The following is a 20,907-nucleotide window of genomic DNA, read 5'->3' on the forward strand; positions in this document are numbered from 1 at the left end:
CTGGCCTTGAACTCTGCCATGATTTTGTTGCCATTTCGGATGATTGTCGAAACGATCAACTTTGCCAATTCGTAGTCTCGGCTGAGCTCCGTCTGGGAGTCTTCCTTTCAAAAGTGATGGACAATTTCAGCCTTGACAGACAGCAAGATTTGCTCGCGTTTAGCAGACATGTTCTGAGACCGTGTGCGCTCCAGAAGTACAATAATGTATGAGTCGAACAGTTGCATTGCGAAGCAACGGAGGGGAATCCCGCGCTGTACTTTTTGTTCATAAACAAGGTCGCAGCAGCAATTAGGTTCCCAGGGTTCGTTGTAACGGAGGCCTTTTCACTATTTTGGAGGAAAAATCTGGTCGTTCTAACAAAGTTTACAGTATTAAGGTGTTCATCATTAGCAGATTCGGCAAATGGAAAATAAATTACATGAAATCGGGACTTTGAAATGTGAACGTTATTGGGGTAGAAATGTATTAAACGTCGTACGTTGAAAAGAGGTTCGACTGTCTTGCCATCCATCCATTTTCGATCCCACTTCTGTAGTGTTGCGGGAGTGTACGTGAAGCTCACACTCTCATACACCTGGCTATGAATGTTTGTTGTCTGCTTGTCTGCTTCTTCTTCTTCAACTGTCCAGGAAGTGCATAAGTCCATACATATAGTCAATGGAAGCACCCCTGCTTGTATTCCATTCAGCCCCGTGAGCAAACACATGAGACAGTCTTGAACATAAAAAAATTCATCAAGATTTAAGTGAAAACCACAACCATATGTGTTCATATACAAATAAATAAATACACCTACATAAAATATTAGCCTCAAACAAAAATTGTAGATTCGTGTTCTCATAGCTAAGTGAAGTGATGTCATCTGGTTCTGCCTACACTAATACACCCGCGCTGCAAGAAGAAGAGGTACCACCGCTCGTTCCTGCCGACCGCTGTCAGGCTATTGTGAGACCTGAAAACCTGGACTCACCCCCACTCACCCATTTTTCATACACTTATATTTATATTTTATATTTATTTATATACTTTTTGTTCTTCTACTTTCTCCCTTTCATAATTTTTCTGCTGTAAATTGGGAATTTCTCCATTGTGAGACAAATAAAGGTTCTCTTATCTTCTTATCTTGCTTAGCCAATCACAGCCAGCCAGCACTGTCCCCGCAGGGATCCTGTTGTTCTATACAATGGTTCTTCTTGAGCTTCTTTTATTCTTAAATACTCATTTGGACCAGAGGAGGCAAACACATCTTTGCTGTAAAACATCCACACGCACTCAAAAAAGACAGGACCAATTGTTAATACTAGAGCTCATTTATTGTTTATTTCCTTCAATCAATGTTGCACAATGAAATTGTAAAACAATACAAACCACTAAACTGGTCTTGTTTTTTTACACACATACAATATATGTAGATATTTATACAAATGTATAAACTGGCATTCCAGTGAAGAAATGTGCAGCGAGATTTCAGTGATGATCCCTGACAATAATTAACCTCATGTTTAACCTGACCTGACCTGGACTGAACTGTGGGAAGAACAGTAAAAGCAGTGACATCAATGCTCAAATACACGAACGGCAACTAACACACACACACACACACACACGCACGCACGCACGCATGCGTGCTCGGAAACAAATGTGTGATCAAATGCTGATCACTTTGGAAATGAAGCACCTTTTGCGATAAAGTTTAAAACTAGAAATGTTTTTTGTTTTTTTTGTGTGTGTTTCTTGTTGATCACATTAGATTTGTACAAGCAACTGAAAAAAAACCCCCAAAACTGAATATAATGCATAGACTCCATATCTTTTCAACTGGACCAGTATTCTAATGACATCACCATGTTGACCGATTATGACTGAATCTCTGCAAACCTTGCCAAGATTGTAAATCAAATATAAAAGAATTCAACCTGACGTGGCGTCAGCAAATCACGTAGCGGCGTAGAGTTGATGCTGAACTCACTGGGCAGGTGTTGGAGTCAATCACACCTGCTGCACTCCACTTTGCTTTAATATCGAAACAGCTTTAAATCGTGTTGACAACATCGATATAGAAGATACATTCTGCTCAAGCAAGCATTTTTTTTTATGACAGGGAATGAAGACAGCTTGTCACTTTCGAGGTAACGGGACCCCGCCACGAGTCATTCAAGTGAGGATGACTGGTGGGAGCGGGATGTGGATGAGGAGATCATCGGGCTTTGGTGAGAGCAAGACAGATTTAGATGTACGAACCGAAAGATCCTTCATCCTATTTTCGTGAATACACACCATCGAAGGAGCTTGAGCAACCATGTGCGACAGGCCCATCAATAGCACCGTATTGAGCTCATCACATTTGCTTGCTATTATTTGGCTACATATCAAGTCCAATAATAATCAACTAACACTTGTTTTCCAGCTAAAATAACACATTAGCATTTCAGTTTACATGCAGATCTAACGTAGCTCTGTCTGCATACTACCTTTTGTACCATCAATATGCTTCTCACCCGACAGATTGTATACCAAAACGTAAGACTGATCTCAAATATCAAGTACACGAGTACAATAGCATAATATCACCATTTGACAAGAGAATAAATTACTTGGAAAAGCTCAGCACTGAAACGTACAGGCTAAGGGTCTCCAAGAGGAGAGATAAACGCATCGGACAAGTAGTCAATTCACAATCATATGGGATGCTAATTTGGTGCTGCACCGTGGTCGATCACATCTTGCGTAAAAGTTATTTTGAGCAAAGGTTAATTGCATCAGGCTGTGGATGCAAACCATACTGTGAGTTTTTGCAGGCCTCGAAAAACAAAACAAAACATGCCATTCAATTGACAGTTACCGCTTGGTACTTAAAGCATTTAGATTCATGAAAGAGTGTTTGACTCTTATTGTACCTTTCTGATGGTTTGTCATGCCATTGTGTCCTCAACACATTCATTTCCTGGACTTGGGAAATTTAGCCCCGGTACGATAACATGTAATGTATGCAGAGAAATTGACTATGCCTGTTCCTGTATTCTGTCAGTTTCATATAAAGTTACAGTATGTAAGTCTAACATGGGTCTTGAGATGTTTTACAACAGTAAATATCAAACCAATCCAGAAACTGAATATTTATTGATTCATTTTTTAACAAATACCGTGTCGTTAATCAAACTGTAATATTTATAGCGTGGATCTAATGCTAAACATATTTTTGTTTTCCAAATCAGTAGAGCAATAGCAGCACTTGAACTCCGTAAAGTGGACATAAACTGTTACCACTACTGCATTGCTAATAGCAGTTTTGTCAGGATTTGGCATAACATAGTACAGTAAAGCAGCTACTTTTACATCTACTGAATGTACTGATGCATGTAGGGCCTCCCAAAAATCCAATTTCCTGAACACAGGTAATAGTAGACCGGCTAACAGAGGAAGTTAATTAAAATGAAGCACTTCCCAATGTGCCAAAGACATCAAACAACCTCTTTCCTCACTGCCTCTGATGCCTTGGCGGTGGGCGTCACAGCACCCGACAGGGAGCCAACAGCTCGAGAGTGCCTCATTACATCTTACAGTTTGTAGTACACGGCCACCTCACAGCCTGACCCGATCAGAGTGTAATCACGTAAACATGATCATCACTGCGGTACCCCTCCAGTGAATCAAGTTAAACAGTGTGACACTCAAGCTTGACACATCCATAGGAGCCGCATGAGCAATTTCCTGCGGGAGATGAACCCGAAATTACGATGACTGACTGACACAGGAATACACAAGACATTTTGCGTGTCCTGTGAGTTGTAAGTGCCACCCACTTTCCATTTGACCGTTAGACTTTATTCAACGCTACAGTGAAATCAAACACCGATGACAAAAATTTTTTACCAATTTGAGGTATGGGAAAAAGTCATCTGATAAAGTCAAACATTCACATCGACTAAGAACTAAGGAAGAACATCAACTGTGATTATGCGAGCACTACATAGGGATTAGGTAATTGCTTGGTGTGTGTTTGTATACCGTTTGCGTGCCATCCCGACTAGATTTACCGTCCAGTGAATGCTGACTATGGAATGTACACTATTTACATTTGTTTGTACTGTATATTAATGTAGTTATGTTTCTACTCTGGATTGATTCCTTAAGACCTGAACAAAAGGACAGAAACTACTGAGGTAGGTAGCATAAATGCATTTCAGAGCGAGACCCTGTGACGACACACTGTCAAGAACTGTCTGTGGTCATTGTAATCCCGCAGGATTGTGTTCCTGAAGCTCTGACACTCATGTTTATCGAAGACAGAAGGGCAGTGATGAACAACTTTCATGTCTCATCAGCGCCTTCATTTTTGCTAGTACCCTCGTTGAAACATTTAACCAAGACTGAAGATTGAATAATACTGAATAGTTCAGCATTTTGGACAAACATTTTTTTTTTTAATTGTGAAAATTAGAGAAGAAGGTTGGTGGATGTGAGGGAGGAAGGATGCTGCAATCGACTCGCTACCGGTCCTGGGTGTACCTCGCCTCTCGCACAAGGTCAGCCGGGATAAGCTCCAGCTCACCCGCAACCCTGGTGAAGAGGAGCAGTTCGGAAATTGGGATGGATGGATGAAGGTCATGTGCAGCGTCTGACAGGCAAGCTAGTATGTAAAATAAACCTGATTTATTTTGCCTGGGTGTGTTCAAGCATGCCTTTCCCTTCCAGGGATTTATCTGGACAGCCAAAAGAGGTGGGATACATTTTGTTCACTTTGGTAAGAGCAATGCAAGTCCCAGTATGTACTTGCACCGATGCTTCTTCACAATCTAAATAAGTGGCATCAACCTTCTCATCTAACTCTCAGCAAGTGAATGAGTAAATGATTGACCAAAATATTGGGCTATGCTAGCTTAAGTGTAAAATGTGTCCGTTTTGTGCTTGTGTTGGAAACTGAAAAAAACAAAACACCAAATAGGTCTTGCACATACATTGAGATACGCACATACACATAACGTCATACCACTCATTTGTATCATGGTGCGCTTGTACAATTCAGCATTAAATATCACATTTGGCAGTACCGATAATTGTCTGGAAAATGTTATGTTCTTTGCAATTTATTTTTAGGAGTGTTTTGTTCTACTAAATGAACTGTTAACCCCAAAAAAGGTGAAGTAAAAGAGAGAGTAAAATAAGCCTTTCAAATGGAACAGCATAGTTAAACAATGTAATCCAGAACACATTACATGATATTGCATGTGGTACTGAATGAGTTTATATCGACTTGACACCAAATTCTTCAAACGGAGGAGATAAGGAATATTCATGATGCAATAAACAGACAAAGATCAGCGACAACAGTGACAACATTAACAATGTTATTTTTGAGGTAGAACATTAACGTCAGCATTTTGGAAGTGCTTCATGTTGGATACTCGTTTTTCATCCTGCTTCAGCAAGCACAAGAGGAGATATGATTCTTGACATCTGAGGTAGCGCGGCACCTGATCATGGAATTCTGACCCATCAGTTTTTCTGCACGTACACTTAGTGAGAACACAGGGGAAGATAAAGTCCATCCAAGGCTTCCCACAACACATTCATTCCGGCTGAGGTAGGTTTTTGTTGAATCAAAGGTTCGCACATGCCTAGAGCATGTATGAGGGCCCAGAATTCACAATGGGAGGGGGATGGGGGGACCAAAACAAAGTCCTGAGGAAAAACTGACTGAGTCCCTGGAAGAAGGTTTCGGTCTTCGGTGAGCAACAAGATGGATGGTAGTGATAGGACCAGTAACTTAAAACCACTTTGACATGGAGATGATTAAGACACAGCATATGTCTGTAAATATCATTTTATAAACTTAAAAAAAATGAAATCATCTTTGTATAACAAGGACATCTGGGGCCTCTCTTCTGGGTGCTGCCAAACACCAGAAAATCAACAAATGACCAGAAAGTGAGAGTAAAGAACACTTCACGGGTAAGCCTGGCGAAAAACAACTCCCCCCAAACCAGTTCTAGACTCTGTAGAACTTCTTAACTTACCAATAAAAATCTTTGCACAAAATGCAAACTACTTTCAAAAGAAAACCTGAGTGAAAGAGATTCTGAGTGGACATTTCATACATTGATTAGCCTTGGTTGTGTTGACCCGTTCGTGTCGTAGGGGACTCATGGAAAGGTGTCTCCGTTTCCCGCTCAACAGTAAAGTCGTCCAGTGGTATTGTGGACAGCTGCGTGTCATTTGGCGAGAAGGTCAAGAGAGTTGTGTCAGCCTGAAAAGCCACACACAGAGAGAAAGAAATTGCATTGTTTAAAAAAAAGTCACTTTGAATGTGGTTTGATTCAAATTCTAGTGAGGGTTTTATTCAGCTCCCCCTGTGCTGAGTTTTGGAAAGAGAAACAGGAGGGATAGGGGACGCGGGTTTTGCACCTGAGCGGGGCAAGGGAGTGCACCCGTAGAATGAGTGGCTGGTAGAGGCATGAAAAGGCAAGACAGCAATGAGCGATGTTGCTGGAGAGAAGAGCGCAGTACAGGAAGCGGCATGAGCCTCGCTGTGCAAACTGAAAGGGCCATCCCACCAAATCGCTGTGCCATATTTAGTTGTTGCAACTCTATCAAGATCAACTTAAATTTCCATCTTTTTTTTTCTAACTCTAAATCTGATAACACATATGGGAAATTACTTAAACGTTATTATTTTACAAAATGGCTGTGTTGTACTGAAACTCCTCAAATCACAAATGACATCAAGAAATAATAAAAGGTCACAAGACTTTGCTTTTAAACCCCCCTCGCCATCATACACTATATATGTTCATATACATATCCATTTTTCAGAGAAGGTAATGTATTAGGGGGACAGGGCTGAGTGAAAACCCGGATGGCTAAATCACACTCACAGTTGAGGTGCTCAGGTGTAGCCCACATGCAGTTGAGTAAAGTCCTGGAGGTGGTATGCAGTGTAATGTACGCACATAATGTTGGGGTGACTATTTTCTAGGGTAGGCCCAAGATGTCGATTGCGATCGACCGGTAGCTCGCAAACTGGTCCCAAGTTGATCGTGAGGGGTGTCGAGCGTTAAAAAAAAACAACCCCCCCCCAAAAAAAACATTTGTGTGTCTGTGTGCTGTTATGTGTCTGTGTGTTATTAATATGATATATTTTTGTGCTCGTGCACACTGCACCTTTCGCATCCTATCAGTCTCACTTTCACAAAAAGTATTTAAAAAATTAAATTAAATAAAAAAGCAGGTCACCTTTAACCTACGGTGGCCCGTGACCTGTATCACCAGAAGTTGTTAGCCGTCAACTGTCCAGAATAGCAGCTTGCGATCAGAGCTGTTGCGCTCTATCTTTTATTTTTATTCTCATTGTCATTCAGAGTTTGTTTCATGTCCAATTCACCAAGGACACGGGCAAAGAATGGGAATCTGGAGGAATGAGAGAGGCATTTTAAAACGGTACATGTGAGCTACGATTGTTAACACGCTGCAAAAGTGCATCCCATGCCTCCGCATCAGGTCTCGATGAAGGTAGGCAGTGATTTATTTCCTTTTCACAAACCCACAAATCATCTTAGGGGCTCTTGTGACTGTTGCTCATTATGGCATGAGTGCGCGGTAACGGGTCACTCGCGGGATGTTGGTTGATCGAAAAGTAGATCTTCGGCCAAAAAAGGTTTGGGCACAGCTGTGTTAGGGCATATGGGTTTACAAATGCAAATCATGTCGACACCGTGGCCGCAGCTTGGTGAAGACTCACCACGCGTGGGTCTTGCATGTTGGCTTGAGGGAAGAGTCTCACCAGCCTTGTGACTGTTGCTCATTATGGCATGAGTGCGTGGTAACGGGTGAATCGCGGGATGTTGGTTGATCGAAAAGTAGATCTTCGGTCAAAAAAGGTTTGGGCACAGCTGTTTTAGTGCATCTGGGTTTACAAATGCAAATCATGTCAACACCGTGGCCGCAGCTTGGTGAGGACTCACCACGCGTGGCTCTTGCATGTTGGCTTGAGGGAAGAGTCTCACCAGCTCCTTGCTGTCAACCATTTTGTTCCCTCCGGCACTGCAATTGACCTCCATTTCTCTTCTGGTGGCTGCGTTCAGGCCAGAGCCCTCCTGGGAAGAAGAGTATTCCAGTGCGGTGCTGTTTGCCGCCTGGGGGGGGGCCTGCTGTTCGTCTTGCACACAGTCACAGGAGGCATCTAAAACTGGCGAGACACGACAGATCACGTTCAAACGTGTGCCGACATTAAAGCCTTTAAGCACAGTAATAGGAAAAAGATTGTGCGGTTGCGTTGGTGCTTTGCGATTACCAGATTTCTCCAAAGCCTCTCGTAGTGAAACAAAGCGCATGGTGGCATTGCCATCTCCGTGTTGGTTGTATGCCAGCAGATTTATCTCATAAACCAGTGAAGGATCTGGACATGACACAGATATTCACACCATGAGTACCAATTTATTCTCGAAAGAAAACTCTCTTGACCCTTTCTGTCTGAGGTCACACAATGTCTTTCATTTTTTTTTTTTAAATCAAAGTAAAAGGTCTGAAAATCAAATATCAGAACATGAGAGATTAAGGGCCTTGTTTTTGTAGACAGCCGCCGATGCACTTGGTGTAAAAGTTGACGCATATTTATTTTAGTGCCAGGGCAAGTCGAGTTTACCTTGTTTGGGAATTAGGCAGACTGCACTGCACCGTGCTGGGCGTTCCGAGAAATCAGCTTATTGAATACATTATTATAGCGTGTGTGTGTGTGTGTGTGTGTGTGTGCGCGTGTGTGTATGTTTTGGGAGATTGCCACAAACCGACTCCCAATTGGGTCCAAGTGTCCGTCTTCGCAGCGGCCAACTTTACATTATCCCAAAGTGGAGATCTTCTTGCAGGATGTTAAATAGATTTTGTGTGCGCCGATTCACCTCCAGCGAGTCCGTTATGCTTGCGCTATGTAGAAGGTGCACCTCTTACATAGTGCAATAGATCGGCACTCCATCATCGTTACTTTAACTACGTTCATGTCTCTCCTGCTTCTGTCTCTGCTACATCACTTCATGATCTACTATATGATGGTACGGTCAGACCGAAAGCGAGCTTTTTTTCTTCTTCTTTTTTCTCCTCTGCTTCTTCTCTGACTTTATTGGCAGAAAAAAGGAACTGTCTGGTGACGCGCCTCCATTTGTACGTCGGTAATGCAGTTCACACGAAGCAACCCCATTGTATCTTCATCCCGCAAACAAATGCAAGCGAGATATGTATCACAATTTTCCATTCGTTAGCAGCGAAACGGGCAGCTATCAGTGATGGCCCGAGAAGGTCCGTCACTACTGACCCGGTTAGATTCCAGTGACGGCTTCCACTGACGCTGAGCCGGTTAGTTTTTGGAAGTTTCCCGTCATTTGTCAGTACTGACAGAATGCCTAACAAAGCCATGTATTTTCTAAGTGTATTTTTTTCACATTTGGCTTTGCTTCGGGATACTTCACAATGGTAAGGAGAGGATCAGTAAAAGAGCCATAACAGTAAAGATGAGAATTGGAGAAAAATAATTCAACAGTCAGTCCGCTGGAACAGATTGTGTTTGACCCGAGGGGGGATGTGAAAACACCTCTATTAAGAATAAATTCAAGGACTAATCTGTTCTTCTTGTTCTTCTTACCCAGCTGAGTGATGTTGTACTGGGTAGCGTTGCGTGGTAAGAAAATGGGACCAGTAAACACTGCTGCGTGGGCTCTCCTGTAATACAGTCGGAAGCCCTGGTGTTGACCCATCTTGGTGGAAGCTTCCCACATTGCTTGCACTACACTGCTGTTTACAACTTTGGCGAAGAGGGAGGGAGGTGCCGGAACTGCAAGACAAAAGAAAATACTGTACGATCAAACATCTACATATGGCAAATATGTTCGCCATGTCGTTTTTAGAGCATCCTTTCAAAAAGGTTATTGGGTTCGGGCATTGTTTTTTTTTTCTTTGTTTAAGCAACCTCTTAATTAAAACAAGTACTCAAAACAAAAAAAAAAAACGACAGACTCAAAATAATGCATAACCTTGTGTGTATGCAGTACAATTTTCGAAGCCTCATAAGGAAGGCAGTAGCTTAATCCATAAAAGTAGCATCCAAAATTCAAATCCTAAGCTGAAAATTGAGACCGGCTGTGGGGTATGACTGGATCAAACATCTACATACGGCAAATATGTTCGCCATGTCTTTTGTAGAGCATCCTTTCAAAAAGGTTGTTGGGTTCGGGCATTGTTTTTTTTTTTCTTTGTTTAAGCAACCTCTAAATTAAAACAAGTACTCAAAACAAAAAAAAACAACGACAGACTCAAAATAATGGATAACCTTGTGTGTATGCAGTACAATTTTCGAAGCCTCATAAGGAAGGCAGTAGCTTAATCCGTAAAAGTAGCATCCAAAATTCAAATCCTACTCTGGCTACAAAAAAAAAAAAAAAAAGCTGAAAATTGAGACCGGCTGTGGGGTATGACTGGTTTGCATTTGGTGTATCGTACTGTCAAGGTGCATTTGAGGCAAGGCACTGAAGCCACAGATATCCCATCACTCAATCCATGTGTGTGATCTCGGCATGGTGGAATGCATGCAACAATCCACAGACAAACTCTGTTATTCCTTTTGAGGATTGGTGGATTTTGTACAATAAAAGAACACAAAATTCTCACCACTGTATTTCATCGCAACGGGTGGGTTCTGTGTGCGTGCAGTTCTGAGCTCTCACCTTCCCCTTGAGTGCTCTCCGTGGCACTGTCTGATGGCTTGCTGGCCCCGTGGGACGTGTAGGCTTTGACGTAGAAGGTGTAACTGGTGGAAGGCTCGAGATCGCGGATGATCTGTTGCAGCGTCACCTTACTGACCGCCTCCTCGTACTCCATTTCCACAGGGTCTTGTTTTGAGCAACGGAGGTATGCGACGTAACGGGGGATCAAGTCACAGAGAAATAAGGTTAAAATTAGATTTTTTCTTTCCCATTTATGTGATATTAAGAAAAGATCAAGAGGGGAGACAATATATCTGTTCCTGCCATCGTTTAATGGTTATTGCTTATTCACTGGTTTTGCTGGCTCTTAATGAATAGCTAATCTACTTTGGCCTTGATGGTCTTGGGAATTTCAGCCAGAGGTAGAGATGGCAGCGCAAAAAAGGGGGTGTGCTATTGCATTTTATTGCTCTTAAACCAGAGACACCCGACCATAACCGCAATCTACCTCCAGCCCTAAACTATCAGGCCATGCCATCCTGGAAATGTAATTGCAGCAACCGTATTGGCTCATGCCTGGGGCCTTTAATTACACAAGAGGGAGATGTACTGGGGAGCAGAGCAGCTGGGACTAAGCTATAGCTTATGTGTAACATACTGTATGATTCGTCCATAATGGTTAGTATATGTGCAATCCAATTGCATTGATCATCAATATGTTTTGATGAAATATAGTTTCTTTTTCGCGGCACAGTGGTGTGCTGGTTAGTTAACGTCCACCTCACAGTGCAAAGGTGAAGGGTTCGATTCTAGGCTCCTGTGTGGAGTTTGCCTGTTCTCCAAGTGCCTGCATGGTTTCTCCAGGTACTCCGGTTTCCTCTCACAATCCAAAAACATGCGTGGCAGGTTAATGGAACACTCTAAAAATTCTCCTTTGGTGTGATTGTTAGTACGAATGGCTCTTCGTCTATGTGTGCCCTGCGATTGGCTGGCAACCAGTTCAGGGTGTACCGCACCTACTGCCCAAAAACATCTGGGATAGGCTCCAACACACCCGTGACCCCCGTGAGGATAATCAGATTCGAAAAGAGATGGATGGACGCTTCCCGTTCATTTGCCTGTGGCTCTTTGGCTTTTGTTGCGTCCTCACCTGGGGTCCTGCGGATGTGCAGCACATAACCGATGATGTCCTGTGTGTTCTGATCAGGTTCCCTCCAGGACACCTGGATGGTGGTGGGCGAGAGGGCCTTGGCCTGTACGTTGGTGGGCACACCAGGGAGTCCATCAGCCCAGAGCACCGTGAGCCGAGCACTGGCCTGCGTGGATCCGGCGCTGTTCTCAGCAATGCACTGGTAGATGGCCTCGTCGTCCTGACTGATGCTGTATATCGTCAGGGTGCTGTGAGAGGCAGAAAGATGAGCTTTACGAATCATTTGCATGATGAAATAGCAGTTGATGTAGGGCATTGCAATCTGAAAATAACATATGAGCTTTGTAAGTGGCTGATCCATGGATATGTTTCACTATTTTTCTTCATGTGTATTTCAGAGAATGTTTCTTCATCCAAGCCCACGTCCACACAACCACATTTTGCAAGTCACATTGACGTTCATCCTTGAAAAGATGTCTTCCTTCAAAACAGTGCTTTTGGGAAACTTCCGAGTTCCAAAATGTTGTCGTCAACTTTCAAATCAGAGCAGGCTGAGGCGAAAGGGTGCACAGTGACCAGCAACAGTTGCAGTGATGTGCTCTCAAAAAGGGCTGTGGATTACATTTGAAGGTCATATGGCATACGTTGAATTTACACAATACAGTGCATGTAATTTAAGAACAACTTCGACATAAGACACACACAGCCGTTATGGTGGACCAGACAAGCAGCAGGTATGCAATCTGTTTTTCAGTGACAGCCAATGTCAAAGAAAATCCAGAGTTTTGCCATCATACATATAAAAAGCATAAAAAATGACCCCCCGCCACCCCGAAATGCTCCTGTGCAGTTCTTATGTAAAGGGTAACGCAAATCAATATCAAATATTGCTTTCTCCGTGTGCTGGCAGAGGTTTCACAGGCAAGGAAATCGTCATGCACGCACCTCATCCAGAACATATTTCAACCTGGTTTGTCATCTGCTGGAACCCCCTTTGGAAAGTATAAATCGATTTCAGAGTTTAAAAAAAGTCATTTGCAAACATCTGTGAACCCTTTCATGTGTCCACACACACACACACACACACACACACACACGCACACACACACACACACACACACGCACGGCACGCACGCACGCACGCACGCACGCACGCACGCACACACACAGGCACATGCACACGCACACGTGTACATGTGTTGTAACAAACAGATTCCCACACAAGGTAAATCTCTTCCTTCATCGCTTTTACTTTACACTCTCTCCATCCTATCACTGCCACTGGCTGCTTTTTGTCGAACACCACAGATGTCTCATTGCTGTATTATCTGCGCTGGTTGTACATCATACAATATGTATTTGCAACATACTACGTGTGCGTGTGTGTGGGCATGCGTGTGCGTGTGTTTGCTTGTATTAAAACTGGTGCTCAACATGAGCACAAATGTAAAAAAAAAATAAATGTAGGATGATCAAAAACTCTATTCATGAAGTTTGTATAGATTATGGATTTGACTTCAAATTAAATGTGAATAAATCCATTGTTCATTTGAATAATTTGAAGAGAAATCACCCTGTCGATTTCGAGGCTTCAGAGAGTGAGCTGTGTAGGTTCCAACTGGAACACTTGAGGAATGGGCCACTGGTGCCCCACGGCCACGCTGAGTGGCCCTTGATCAAAAAGGAAAAAAAACGGGGAGTGGAGGGTGGCAACTGCTTTGAAAGATTTTTCAAGGGAGATGGGAATTGTAAACAACTACTACAGTGGTCTTTGTACTCAAGGCTTGGGATGTGCAAGTTCAATTATTCAGGGTTTTTTTTTCAATATTTTGTTCAATATTTCATTTTTTCCCTTTGGCTTTTCGGTGGGGGAATCAAACCCATGTTTTTCATGGAAAATGTGTCGTGGAGAAACCTCCATCAGATTTTTTTTCACCCTGTACTACAACATGAGGAGGGCCAAATCATTTTTTGCAGATTTGGAATGAGACATGCAGGATTTTACCGAAACAATACTACAATTTTGAGTGAGTTGATTTTTGTGAAGAATGCACAAAATGAGTTGCTGTTCAACAGTTTTGTGCTGTCCTTGAATTGCATTATTATGATTTATTTATTTTTTTACACGAGAGCCCTTTGCACTGGGAAACAAAACAACATCAAAAACATTGTATGGGGCTATTTTTGATTGTTCAAACCCTTTATCATAGAAGGCTCGACCTTTTATAATGCATTGCATTGAGAAATGTATGATAACAAATTTAATTTGTTAAAAGCACATACAGTATTTTGTCCTAATTTAAAATGCCATTTTTGTTGGACATTTGGTTCGAAAGTTACGTGGTCCTATGTGGGCCCCCAGTAGAACTGGTGAAAAATTGTGGCTCCGTCCTTGACTGGTAACGTCAAAATGTGCGAAGGCCCCATCTTGTACACCGTCAATATTATGTTGGTCTTGGTCAGGATTTAGATTCATGAAACAATCATTTATTGTGATATTTTGTTTAAACAAGAGCAGCAACATCGTTTGGCCCTCGGTTTTCATAACTGTGGAAATGAATTTTGCAACATATCACAACTCCGACAGGATCGTTTGAACATCGCCCAGTACTGTTTGCCTGTGTATGTACATCATAAATAATCCATCATTTGCAATCTTGCGGACCTTTTTATTGGACATGAGGAAAGTGGTATTTTACGACGACAGGCATGGCTGAACCAAAAGCAGCTACAGCGGGGGGAGTGTTCTTTTTTTGTCACTCAGCCAAACTCGAGAAATGAACGATCCAATATCCTTTTTAAAGTACATATAATTACATCATTACTTTTTCTAATGAGGGGCAGGATACACTGTGCGATGGAGGCGTAATTTTCCTCTTCTGCCTGCCAGGTGGACCGAATCTGGAAAATGGTCAGGTCAGAGAGGCCTTTTGCATTAACACCCTCTCAAAGCCAATATCACCTCTGATCTCACAGGCAGCCATAGTCTCCAGTCTCCGCTCACTACTCAACCATCACATTTCCGACAGCCTTCCACAGCAGCAACAGATGGGGTGTTTGCAGACAGGCAACATGACCAGGCGCCATATACAAGAGTGGAGCCACCGGGGACGCCCGACCTGATGCCGTTACCAACACAGCAGCGTGGGAGCAATTCAAGGGAAAGGTGTCAATACACGATTGTGTTTGGCAGGAACAGTAGCGCTAGCCTTGTATGCGCACACACACTCTCGCACACAATGATACTGCCGAAGTGTAGGCTTACGGAATACCACATCTGCTGGTAAAAAAGTCGGTCAGACATTCAGATAGGAGTTTTTAGTCTTCTCCAGATTTGGAGAGCAGTGTGACGTACAACTAGAACACTCACTGCTTTACAACAGCGCATTAACAATCGCATGAGAGACAATACAAGATTATTAAAAATATCACTTATCACCAATCTCAGGAAGATCAAGTGTCATTTGTGAGTGTAGATTTTTTTTTCTTTTTTTAATGCTTAAATTTGAAGCTAATTACTGTTCTTTGTTGGCATCTTGCTTGGGAGAACTGCTCTTTTTGACACTTTTCTAAAGGTCAGTGATGGCTGATGAAGGCGGTCATTATTTCCACTCAAAGTGCTTCTGTTTGAAGTAGGCGTTAGTCATGCTGCAGCTGTAAATGTAAACCACATTCTTTCCGACCAGGAAAAAAAAAAAATACCGGAGGGATGAATGGGATCTGGTGGGCTTATGGCTAAATCCCTGTTGTGTCACAAATATCACATGAAACAGCAAGTGACTTTTTTTTTTTTAAGAAAAAAAGATGATAGTCTGGTCTTGATCGTCAGTATGTAACTCCAAAGTATCCCAAGATGCAAAGGAACAGATGGAAAGGATGAAAGAAAAAGTGTGTGGGGATTTGGGGAATGGGGGATGGGAGTTGTTTGCTTGGCTTGCCTGAGCTCCAAAGCTGGTTTGTCCTCTCCTGACCGGATGACACCATCATTTACCCATCAGTTCAAGGTCGTTTCACGGATTGATGCGTAAGGCCAGTTTGTCTGACAGCGGGGCCTTGGGCCTGTTGTTCCATCTCCAAGGGCGTGTTTGCTCGCCATTGTCTCTGAGCAGGACCCCTTTAAAAAAACAGCATGGCCATTGTGAATCCAGCTATGAGGGAATGGGACAAAGAGAGGAACAGGAGGAGAGGGTGGGGGGGAAGTGGAGGGGAGACGGTCAATGAGCCGTCTGTGGCCTGAGAGGAGGGAAGGGCCCGGTGCTATGACTGATTGCAGGCAATGTCAGAGGTCAAGGCCAATGCCCAAGCCCTAGCTCTCGATGATTCATGTGGGGTGCAAAGAGGGGCTGCAAACAAGAAAAGACTGCTCTTGGTGAAAGACAGTGAGAGAAAAGAATGAAAAAAGGAAAGAAAGACCCTGTAAGAGTAGTTTGTGGGAAAATGTGCAGTTTGCATAGAAGCCTGCTACCTCAAATGATAGCCTTCAATTATAAAACATTCAAATCATTTTCCTTTCTTTCCCAATGCTATAAAGACCAATAGAATTTCATGAGTGAAGCTGATCATGCGGACATACATACAGTGCAGTCGTCGAAAGCCCGTATCTCACTGAGCTGCTTTGCAAGTGCGTGCGCACGTAGCGAATGTGTTTTTTTTTTTGTTTTTTGTCAGTGTTTGTTCAGTGACACTGACAGTTGCAAAGACATTCCCAAACTGTTTTAATGGCTGCCAAAAGTTCTTCTTCTTGCAATCAAATTGTGCAAAATTTCTTTGTGATGAAAAAAAACAACATTCACTAGGTGCGCACACACTTGCAAACCTTCGCCGCTAAGAGAGAAAATGGTCATAACTCTCAAAGCGCATTCATCTGGAAATAATGGTTACAGTGAAACCAAACTCGAAACAAGTGTGTTTGAATATGTTTCAGCAAGCACACAAGTGTATGTGCATGCATGCGTGTGCTTTCACATCTGTCATCATGTAGCAGTGAGAACAAACAGCTTCCCCCGGGTGGCCATGTCCGTTTACATAAGCAGCCAATCAGGTCTGAGCCGACATCACGTTCAGCATTTGCCAACGATATGTAAAGTGCAAAGGGCAACACATTTGTGAATTTTTTAGGTGGACGTATGTGCACGCCAAGTGAATAATAGCACTGCTGAGCTATTTCTGCACATGCAGGCTCACTCGCTTTTTGATTAATTTGTGTGCGCGCATGTAAGTGCGCTTGTGTGTTTGTGTGAGTGCGCGCACGCGTGCGTGCATGAATGAAATGTACAATCGATTCCTCTTCCTACCCTTGTCCGATTTCCTCCTGAAGGTCATGAGAGATGAGGAGCTGAAGGGAGGAACATTGCAGTATGCATATTGTTGCACAAACACACACACCCATAGCGACCATACATTAATTGAAAATGGTCTGTTGCGCTCACAGTAGATTTCGGCTTCCCTGTCATAACACCAATATACTACACTGCATTATGAGAACAGAGGCATCGTCCTGCCCAGAGCAGTTGAATGCAATTTGCATATGATTACCTTTGTTTTGGCTTGGTTCAGGAGGTAAAATGCCTCGCGCCATGATTTCCCATCAACTCTGCGTCTTTGCTGCACAGCAATAAAAGCAATCCTCACAACAGAGGCTGTTTGAGCTTGAGGTAAAACTCATCTTCCTGCTCGTACCCCATACCCAGTGAGCAGAAAAAAACACCAACAAAAAACAACAGCCCAGCATAACCTGAAATCCCTGGCCATGCAAAATGCTAATATGAACATACTAACAAATAATACAGCACGGTATTGTCAGACGCCGTATAATATGTCTTTGACTGCAGTCATGGTTCACATGGTTCAACAAAATCATGCTAGATATTTTGGTTGAAAAGATGAAACTTTTATGATCTTGTTTACATTGTTTCCATGCTCGGTGACTCAAGTTATTTTGGGTGAATCTCATACTTAGCGTACCATCACTGCCACAACAAACTAGTGGACAGAGCTGAACAGAAAACGTCGGGAATAAAAACTGAATGAATGTAAAGAGTATACAGTATTTATAATTGTTGAATCAATTTAAAATGACTACAAAACTGAATATAACTCAGTTGTTGTAGACCCCCCAGCAAGGCCAACCGATCTTAAACACGTCTGATATGTGTTCATAATATGCTGAGCAATACTGTTCCACTCCTTTCCTGCAGGTGGCGGTAATGGGCATAATAAATGCATCATATGCCAAGCACAGAAAGTGTTTTTTTCACTGAGAGCCATCTTTTAGATCTGTTGGGGCACCCCCACCCTCTCACGCTGCCTCTCAATTCAAGCAGAACATCACATAAAATAATGACTTGGAAACCTCAATTGGGAATCAAAATTTCTTTGGACAGACTCTCCAGTGACACCTAAGAGCTGCACATTTCCTGAAGTGGAAATTATCTTAACATGCTTTCAGTGGCCAAGATACAGAGCCTATTTGTACAACAACAACACAAGGGGACATTTTAAAGATGCAAATGTAATCTTAAATGGCAGAAAGCTTTTTACGGTCAACTAGCAGTTTATGAGCCAATTAGCTAATGGTAGATTACAAAATGATGCTCGGTTCCCTCAGCAATCAAAGAGTAGTTTGTGAAGCGTGACTTCCACATTATAGCAGGTCATGCACTATTACTGGCAAGTGGAAACTCACTTTATCTTCTCATTTGGTCATTTTGCCTCTTATCGTTTTGTAGTTTGTGAAGCGTGACTTCCACATTATAACAGGTCATGCACTATTACTGGCAAGTGGAAACTCTATCTTCTCATTTGGTCATTTTGCCTCTTATCGTTTTGCTTCTCCCCGGCTCCCCCCACGACAAAACATGGTCTCTCAATTTGGTTTTTTCCACTCCTCTTTTCTTTTCCCTGAATAATAAAGTGTAGGCTGGAGGAGGCAAGTGGGAGTAGTAGATCACTGCATGTGGGTGGTGGTGGTGTCTGCTCAATGTACTTGCCGTACTACACAGCAGCTATTGATCGTTTTCATGCATAGGCAATACACTTACTTCCCACTTTTTACATATGAATGATAAAACGATGAATAGTGGTAGGATCCTCGCATGCTCCAACAAGAAAAATTTAACCCTGCGTGGAGTCATGTAGTGTCAGAGCGTACAGAAAAGTAAATGTGCTGGATCTGTTTAGCGGTGTTTACAGTAGTTACGGTATGTTTTCATTTTGTGATAACACACATACACTTCATCATGATCACTAGTCGCTTTTATTTATTATTTCTTCTGCATTCCACTTGGAATGAAGCCAATATTATTACATCTCATGCATTCATTTATTGTCTATTGCACAGGTGTCAAACTCAAGGCCCGGGGGCCTGATGTGGCCTGCCACATCATTTTAAGTGGGCCGCAAAAACAAATCAAAGATGACAACTTCCATGATGCCTGCTAAAATCTGTCGCAAAATTCACATTTTCCTACGTAATAAATCAGTGACATATTGTAAGCATTTTCTTGTTACCAAACCCCTAATTCCAGTTACTGAAACAATAGTTGAATAAAATGTTATTCTTGACTTCTTTATACAGTTTCAGTCATCACGGCCCTCCAGGGCAAACGGTTATTGTAATGTGGCCCGCGACAGAAATGAATTTGACACCCCTGGTCTATTGCTTATCCTCTTCATGATCACGGGCGAGCTGCATCCTCGTTGACTTTGAATAAGAGTGTGATTACTGGTTGCATGTACCTACAAATGACCACTCGCACTCAAATTGACACTTATGGGCAATTCAGAGTCTTCATAACTGCTGCATTACTGTTATGAGCTAACCTTGGGATTTCGGAGGAAGCCTTAGATCTTTGATATAACAGAGGCAAGCACACAACAGACAAACTACGCAAGCAGAGAATCAAACCAAAACCTCTCTGCCGCTAACTGTTCACCACAAGCTATACCACCGCGCTGCCACAGTTCGTGCAAATACATGGCAATCAAAAGTAGGTGGGTACAAGCTGGTGCAATGTACAATTAATCATCTAAATTAACTTTGAGATGCAATCCAAAAAGCCAATAAAACAGTCTTTGCTGCACGTGGACTTTATCGTGTGAAACCATGCTCAGACAAAACTCATTGCACTCATGGGGACCGCCATGGGAAAGCATCCAATATGGTTTACGCACACAAAGACATGCGTTAAATCAGGCGGCGTAAAAATGACCACGCTGATGGAGAAATGCCACCCAAAGGAATTTCTCACAACCAGGCAATGCGAAATAGTATTCTTCAATGTCCCAAACGTTATTTAATTGCGTCATTAGGAACTGTACGTATATAAAAAGTGTTATCCAGCCTCTAAATCAGGGGTGCCCAATACGTCGATTGGTCCCAAGTCGATCGCGAGGGTTGGAGAGGGAAAAAAATCAAAACAACCCAAAACATTAGTTTGTCTGTGTGCGTCTTAATAAAATGATATATTTTTGTGTTAGTGCACTGCACCCTTAGCATCCTATCAGTCTCACTTTCACAAAAAGTATTTAAAAAATAAAATAAGATAAAATAAAAAAAGCAGGTCACCTTAAACCTAGGGTGGCCCGTCACCTGCTTCACCGGAAATTGTTCACGCTTAGCAGTCTGCAATTGCAGCTTGCGATCAGAGCTGTTGCGCTATATCTTTAATTGTTATTATTATTCTCATTCAGAGGTTGTTTCGTGTACAATTCACCGAGGGCACGGGCAAAAAATGGGAATCTGGAGTACCGGGGGAAGCATTTTAAAACAGTACACGTGAGCTACGGTCATTAACACGCCACAAAAGTGCGTCGCATGCCTGCCCTCGTTGAAGGTGGGCAGTGATTTGCTTTTCACAAACTCTTGTATCTACTTTATTTTTCTGTTTCGTTCATCTTAGTTATGGCCGTTGCTTTTTCTGTTTCGTTCATCTGAGTTATGGCCGTTGCTCATCAGGCCATCCGTCTCTAAGTGCGTGCGCGGTAACAGGTCGATCGCGGGAGGTTGGTTGATCGTAGTAGATCTTTGTTCAATAAAGGTCGGATCCACCTCCTCTCTGTCGTGGG

The 20,907-nt window shown here is 42.6% G+C and overlaps 1 protein-coding gene across 1 annotated transcript in view; it reads right to left on the reverse strand.

Moving 5' to 3' along the window:
* Nucleotides 1-5,756: 5,756 nt before the first annotated feature.
* igdcc3 (immunoglobulin superfamily, DCC subclass, member 3) overlaps nt 5,757-20,907 on the reverse strand; it is a 77,799-nt gene continuing 62,648 nt past the window's right edge. The window contains exons 8-13 of the mRNA XM_019867547.1: nt 11,842-12,089; nt 10,713-10,877; nt 9,635-9,823; nt 8,294-8,398; nt 7,965-8,188; nt 5,757-6,250 (exon numbers count right to left, since the gene is read on the reverse strand). Of these exons, the coding sequence (XP_019723106.1) occupies nt 6,107-6,250; nt 7,965-8,188; nt 8,294-8,398; nt 9,635-9,823; nt 10,713-10,877; nt 11,842-12,089 (1,075 nt within the window). The 3' untranslated portion in view covers nt 5,757-6,106. The remainder of the gene's footprint in view (nt 6,251-7,964; nt 8,189-8,293; nt 8,399-9,634; nt 9,824-10,712; nt 10,878-11,841; nt 12,090-20,907) is intronic.

The sequence above is a fragment of the Hippocampus comes genome, unplaced genomic scaffold (genome assembly GCF_001891065.2).
Source record: "Hippocampus comes isolate QL1 unplaced genomic scaffold, H_comes_QL1_v1.1 scaffold2, whole genome shotgun sequence".
Lineage (NCBI taxonomy): Eukaryota > Metazoa > Chordata > Actinopteri > Syngnathiformes > Syngnathidae > Hippocampus > Hippocampus comes.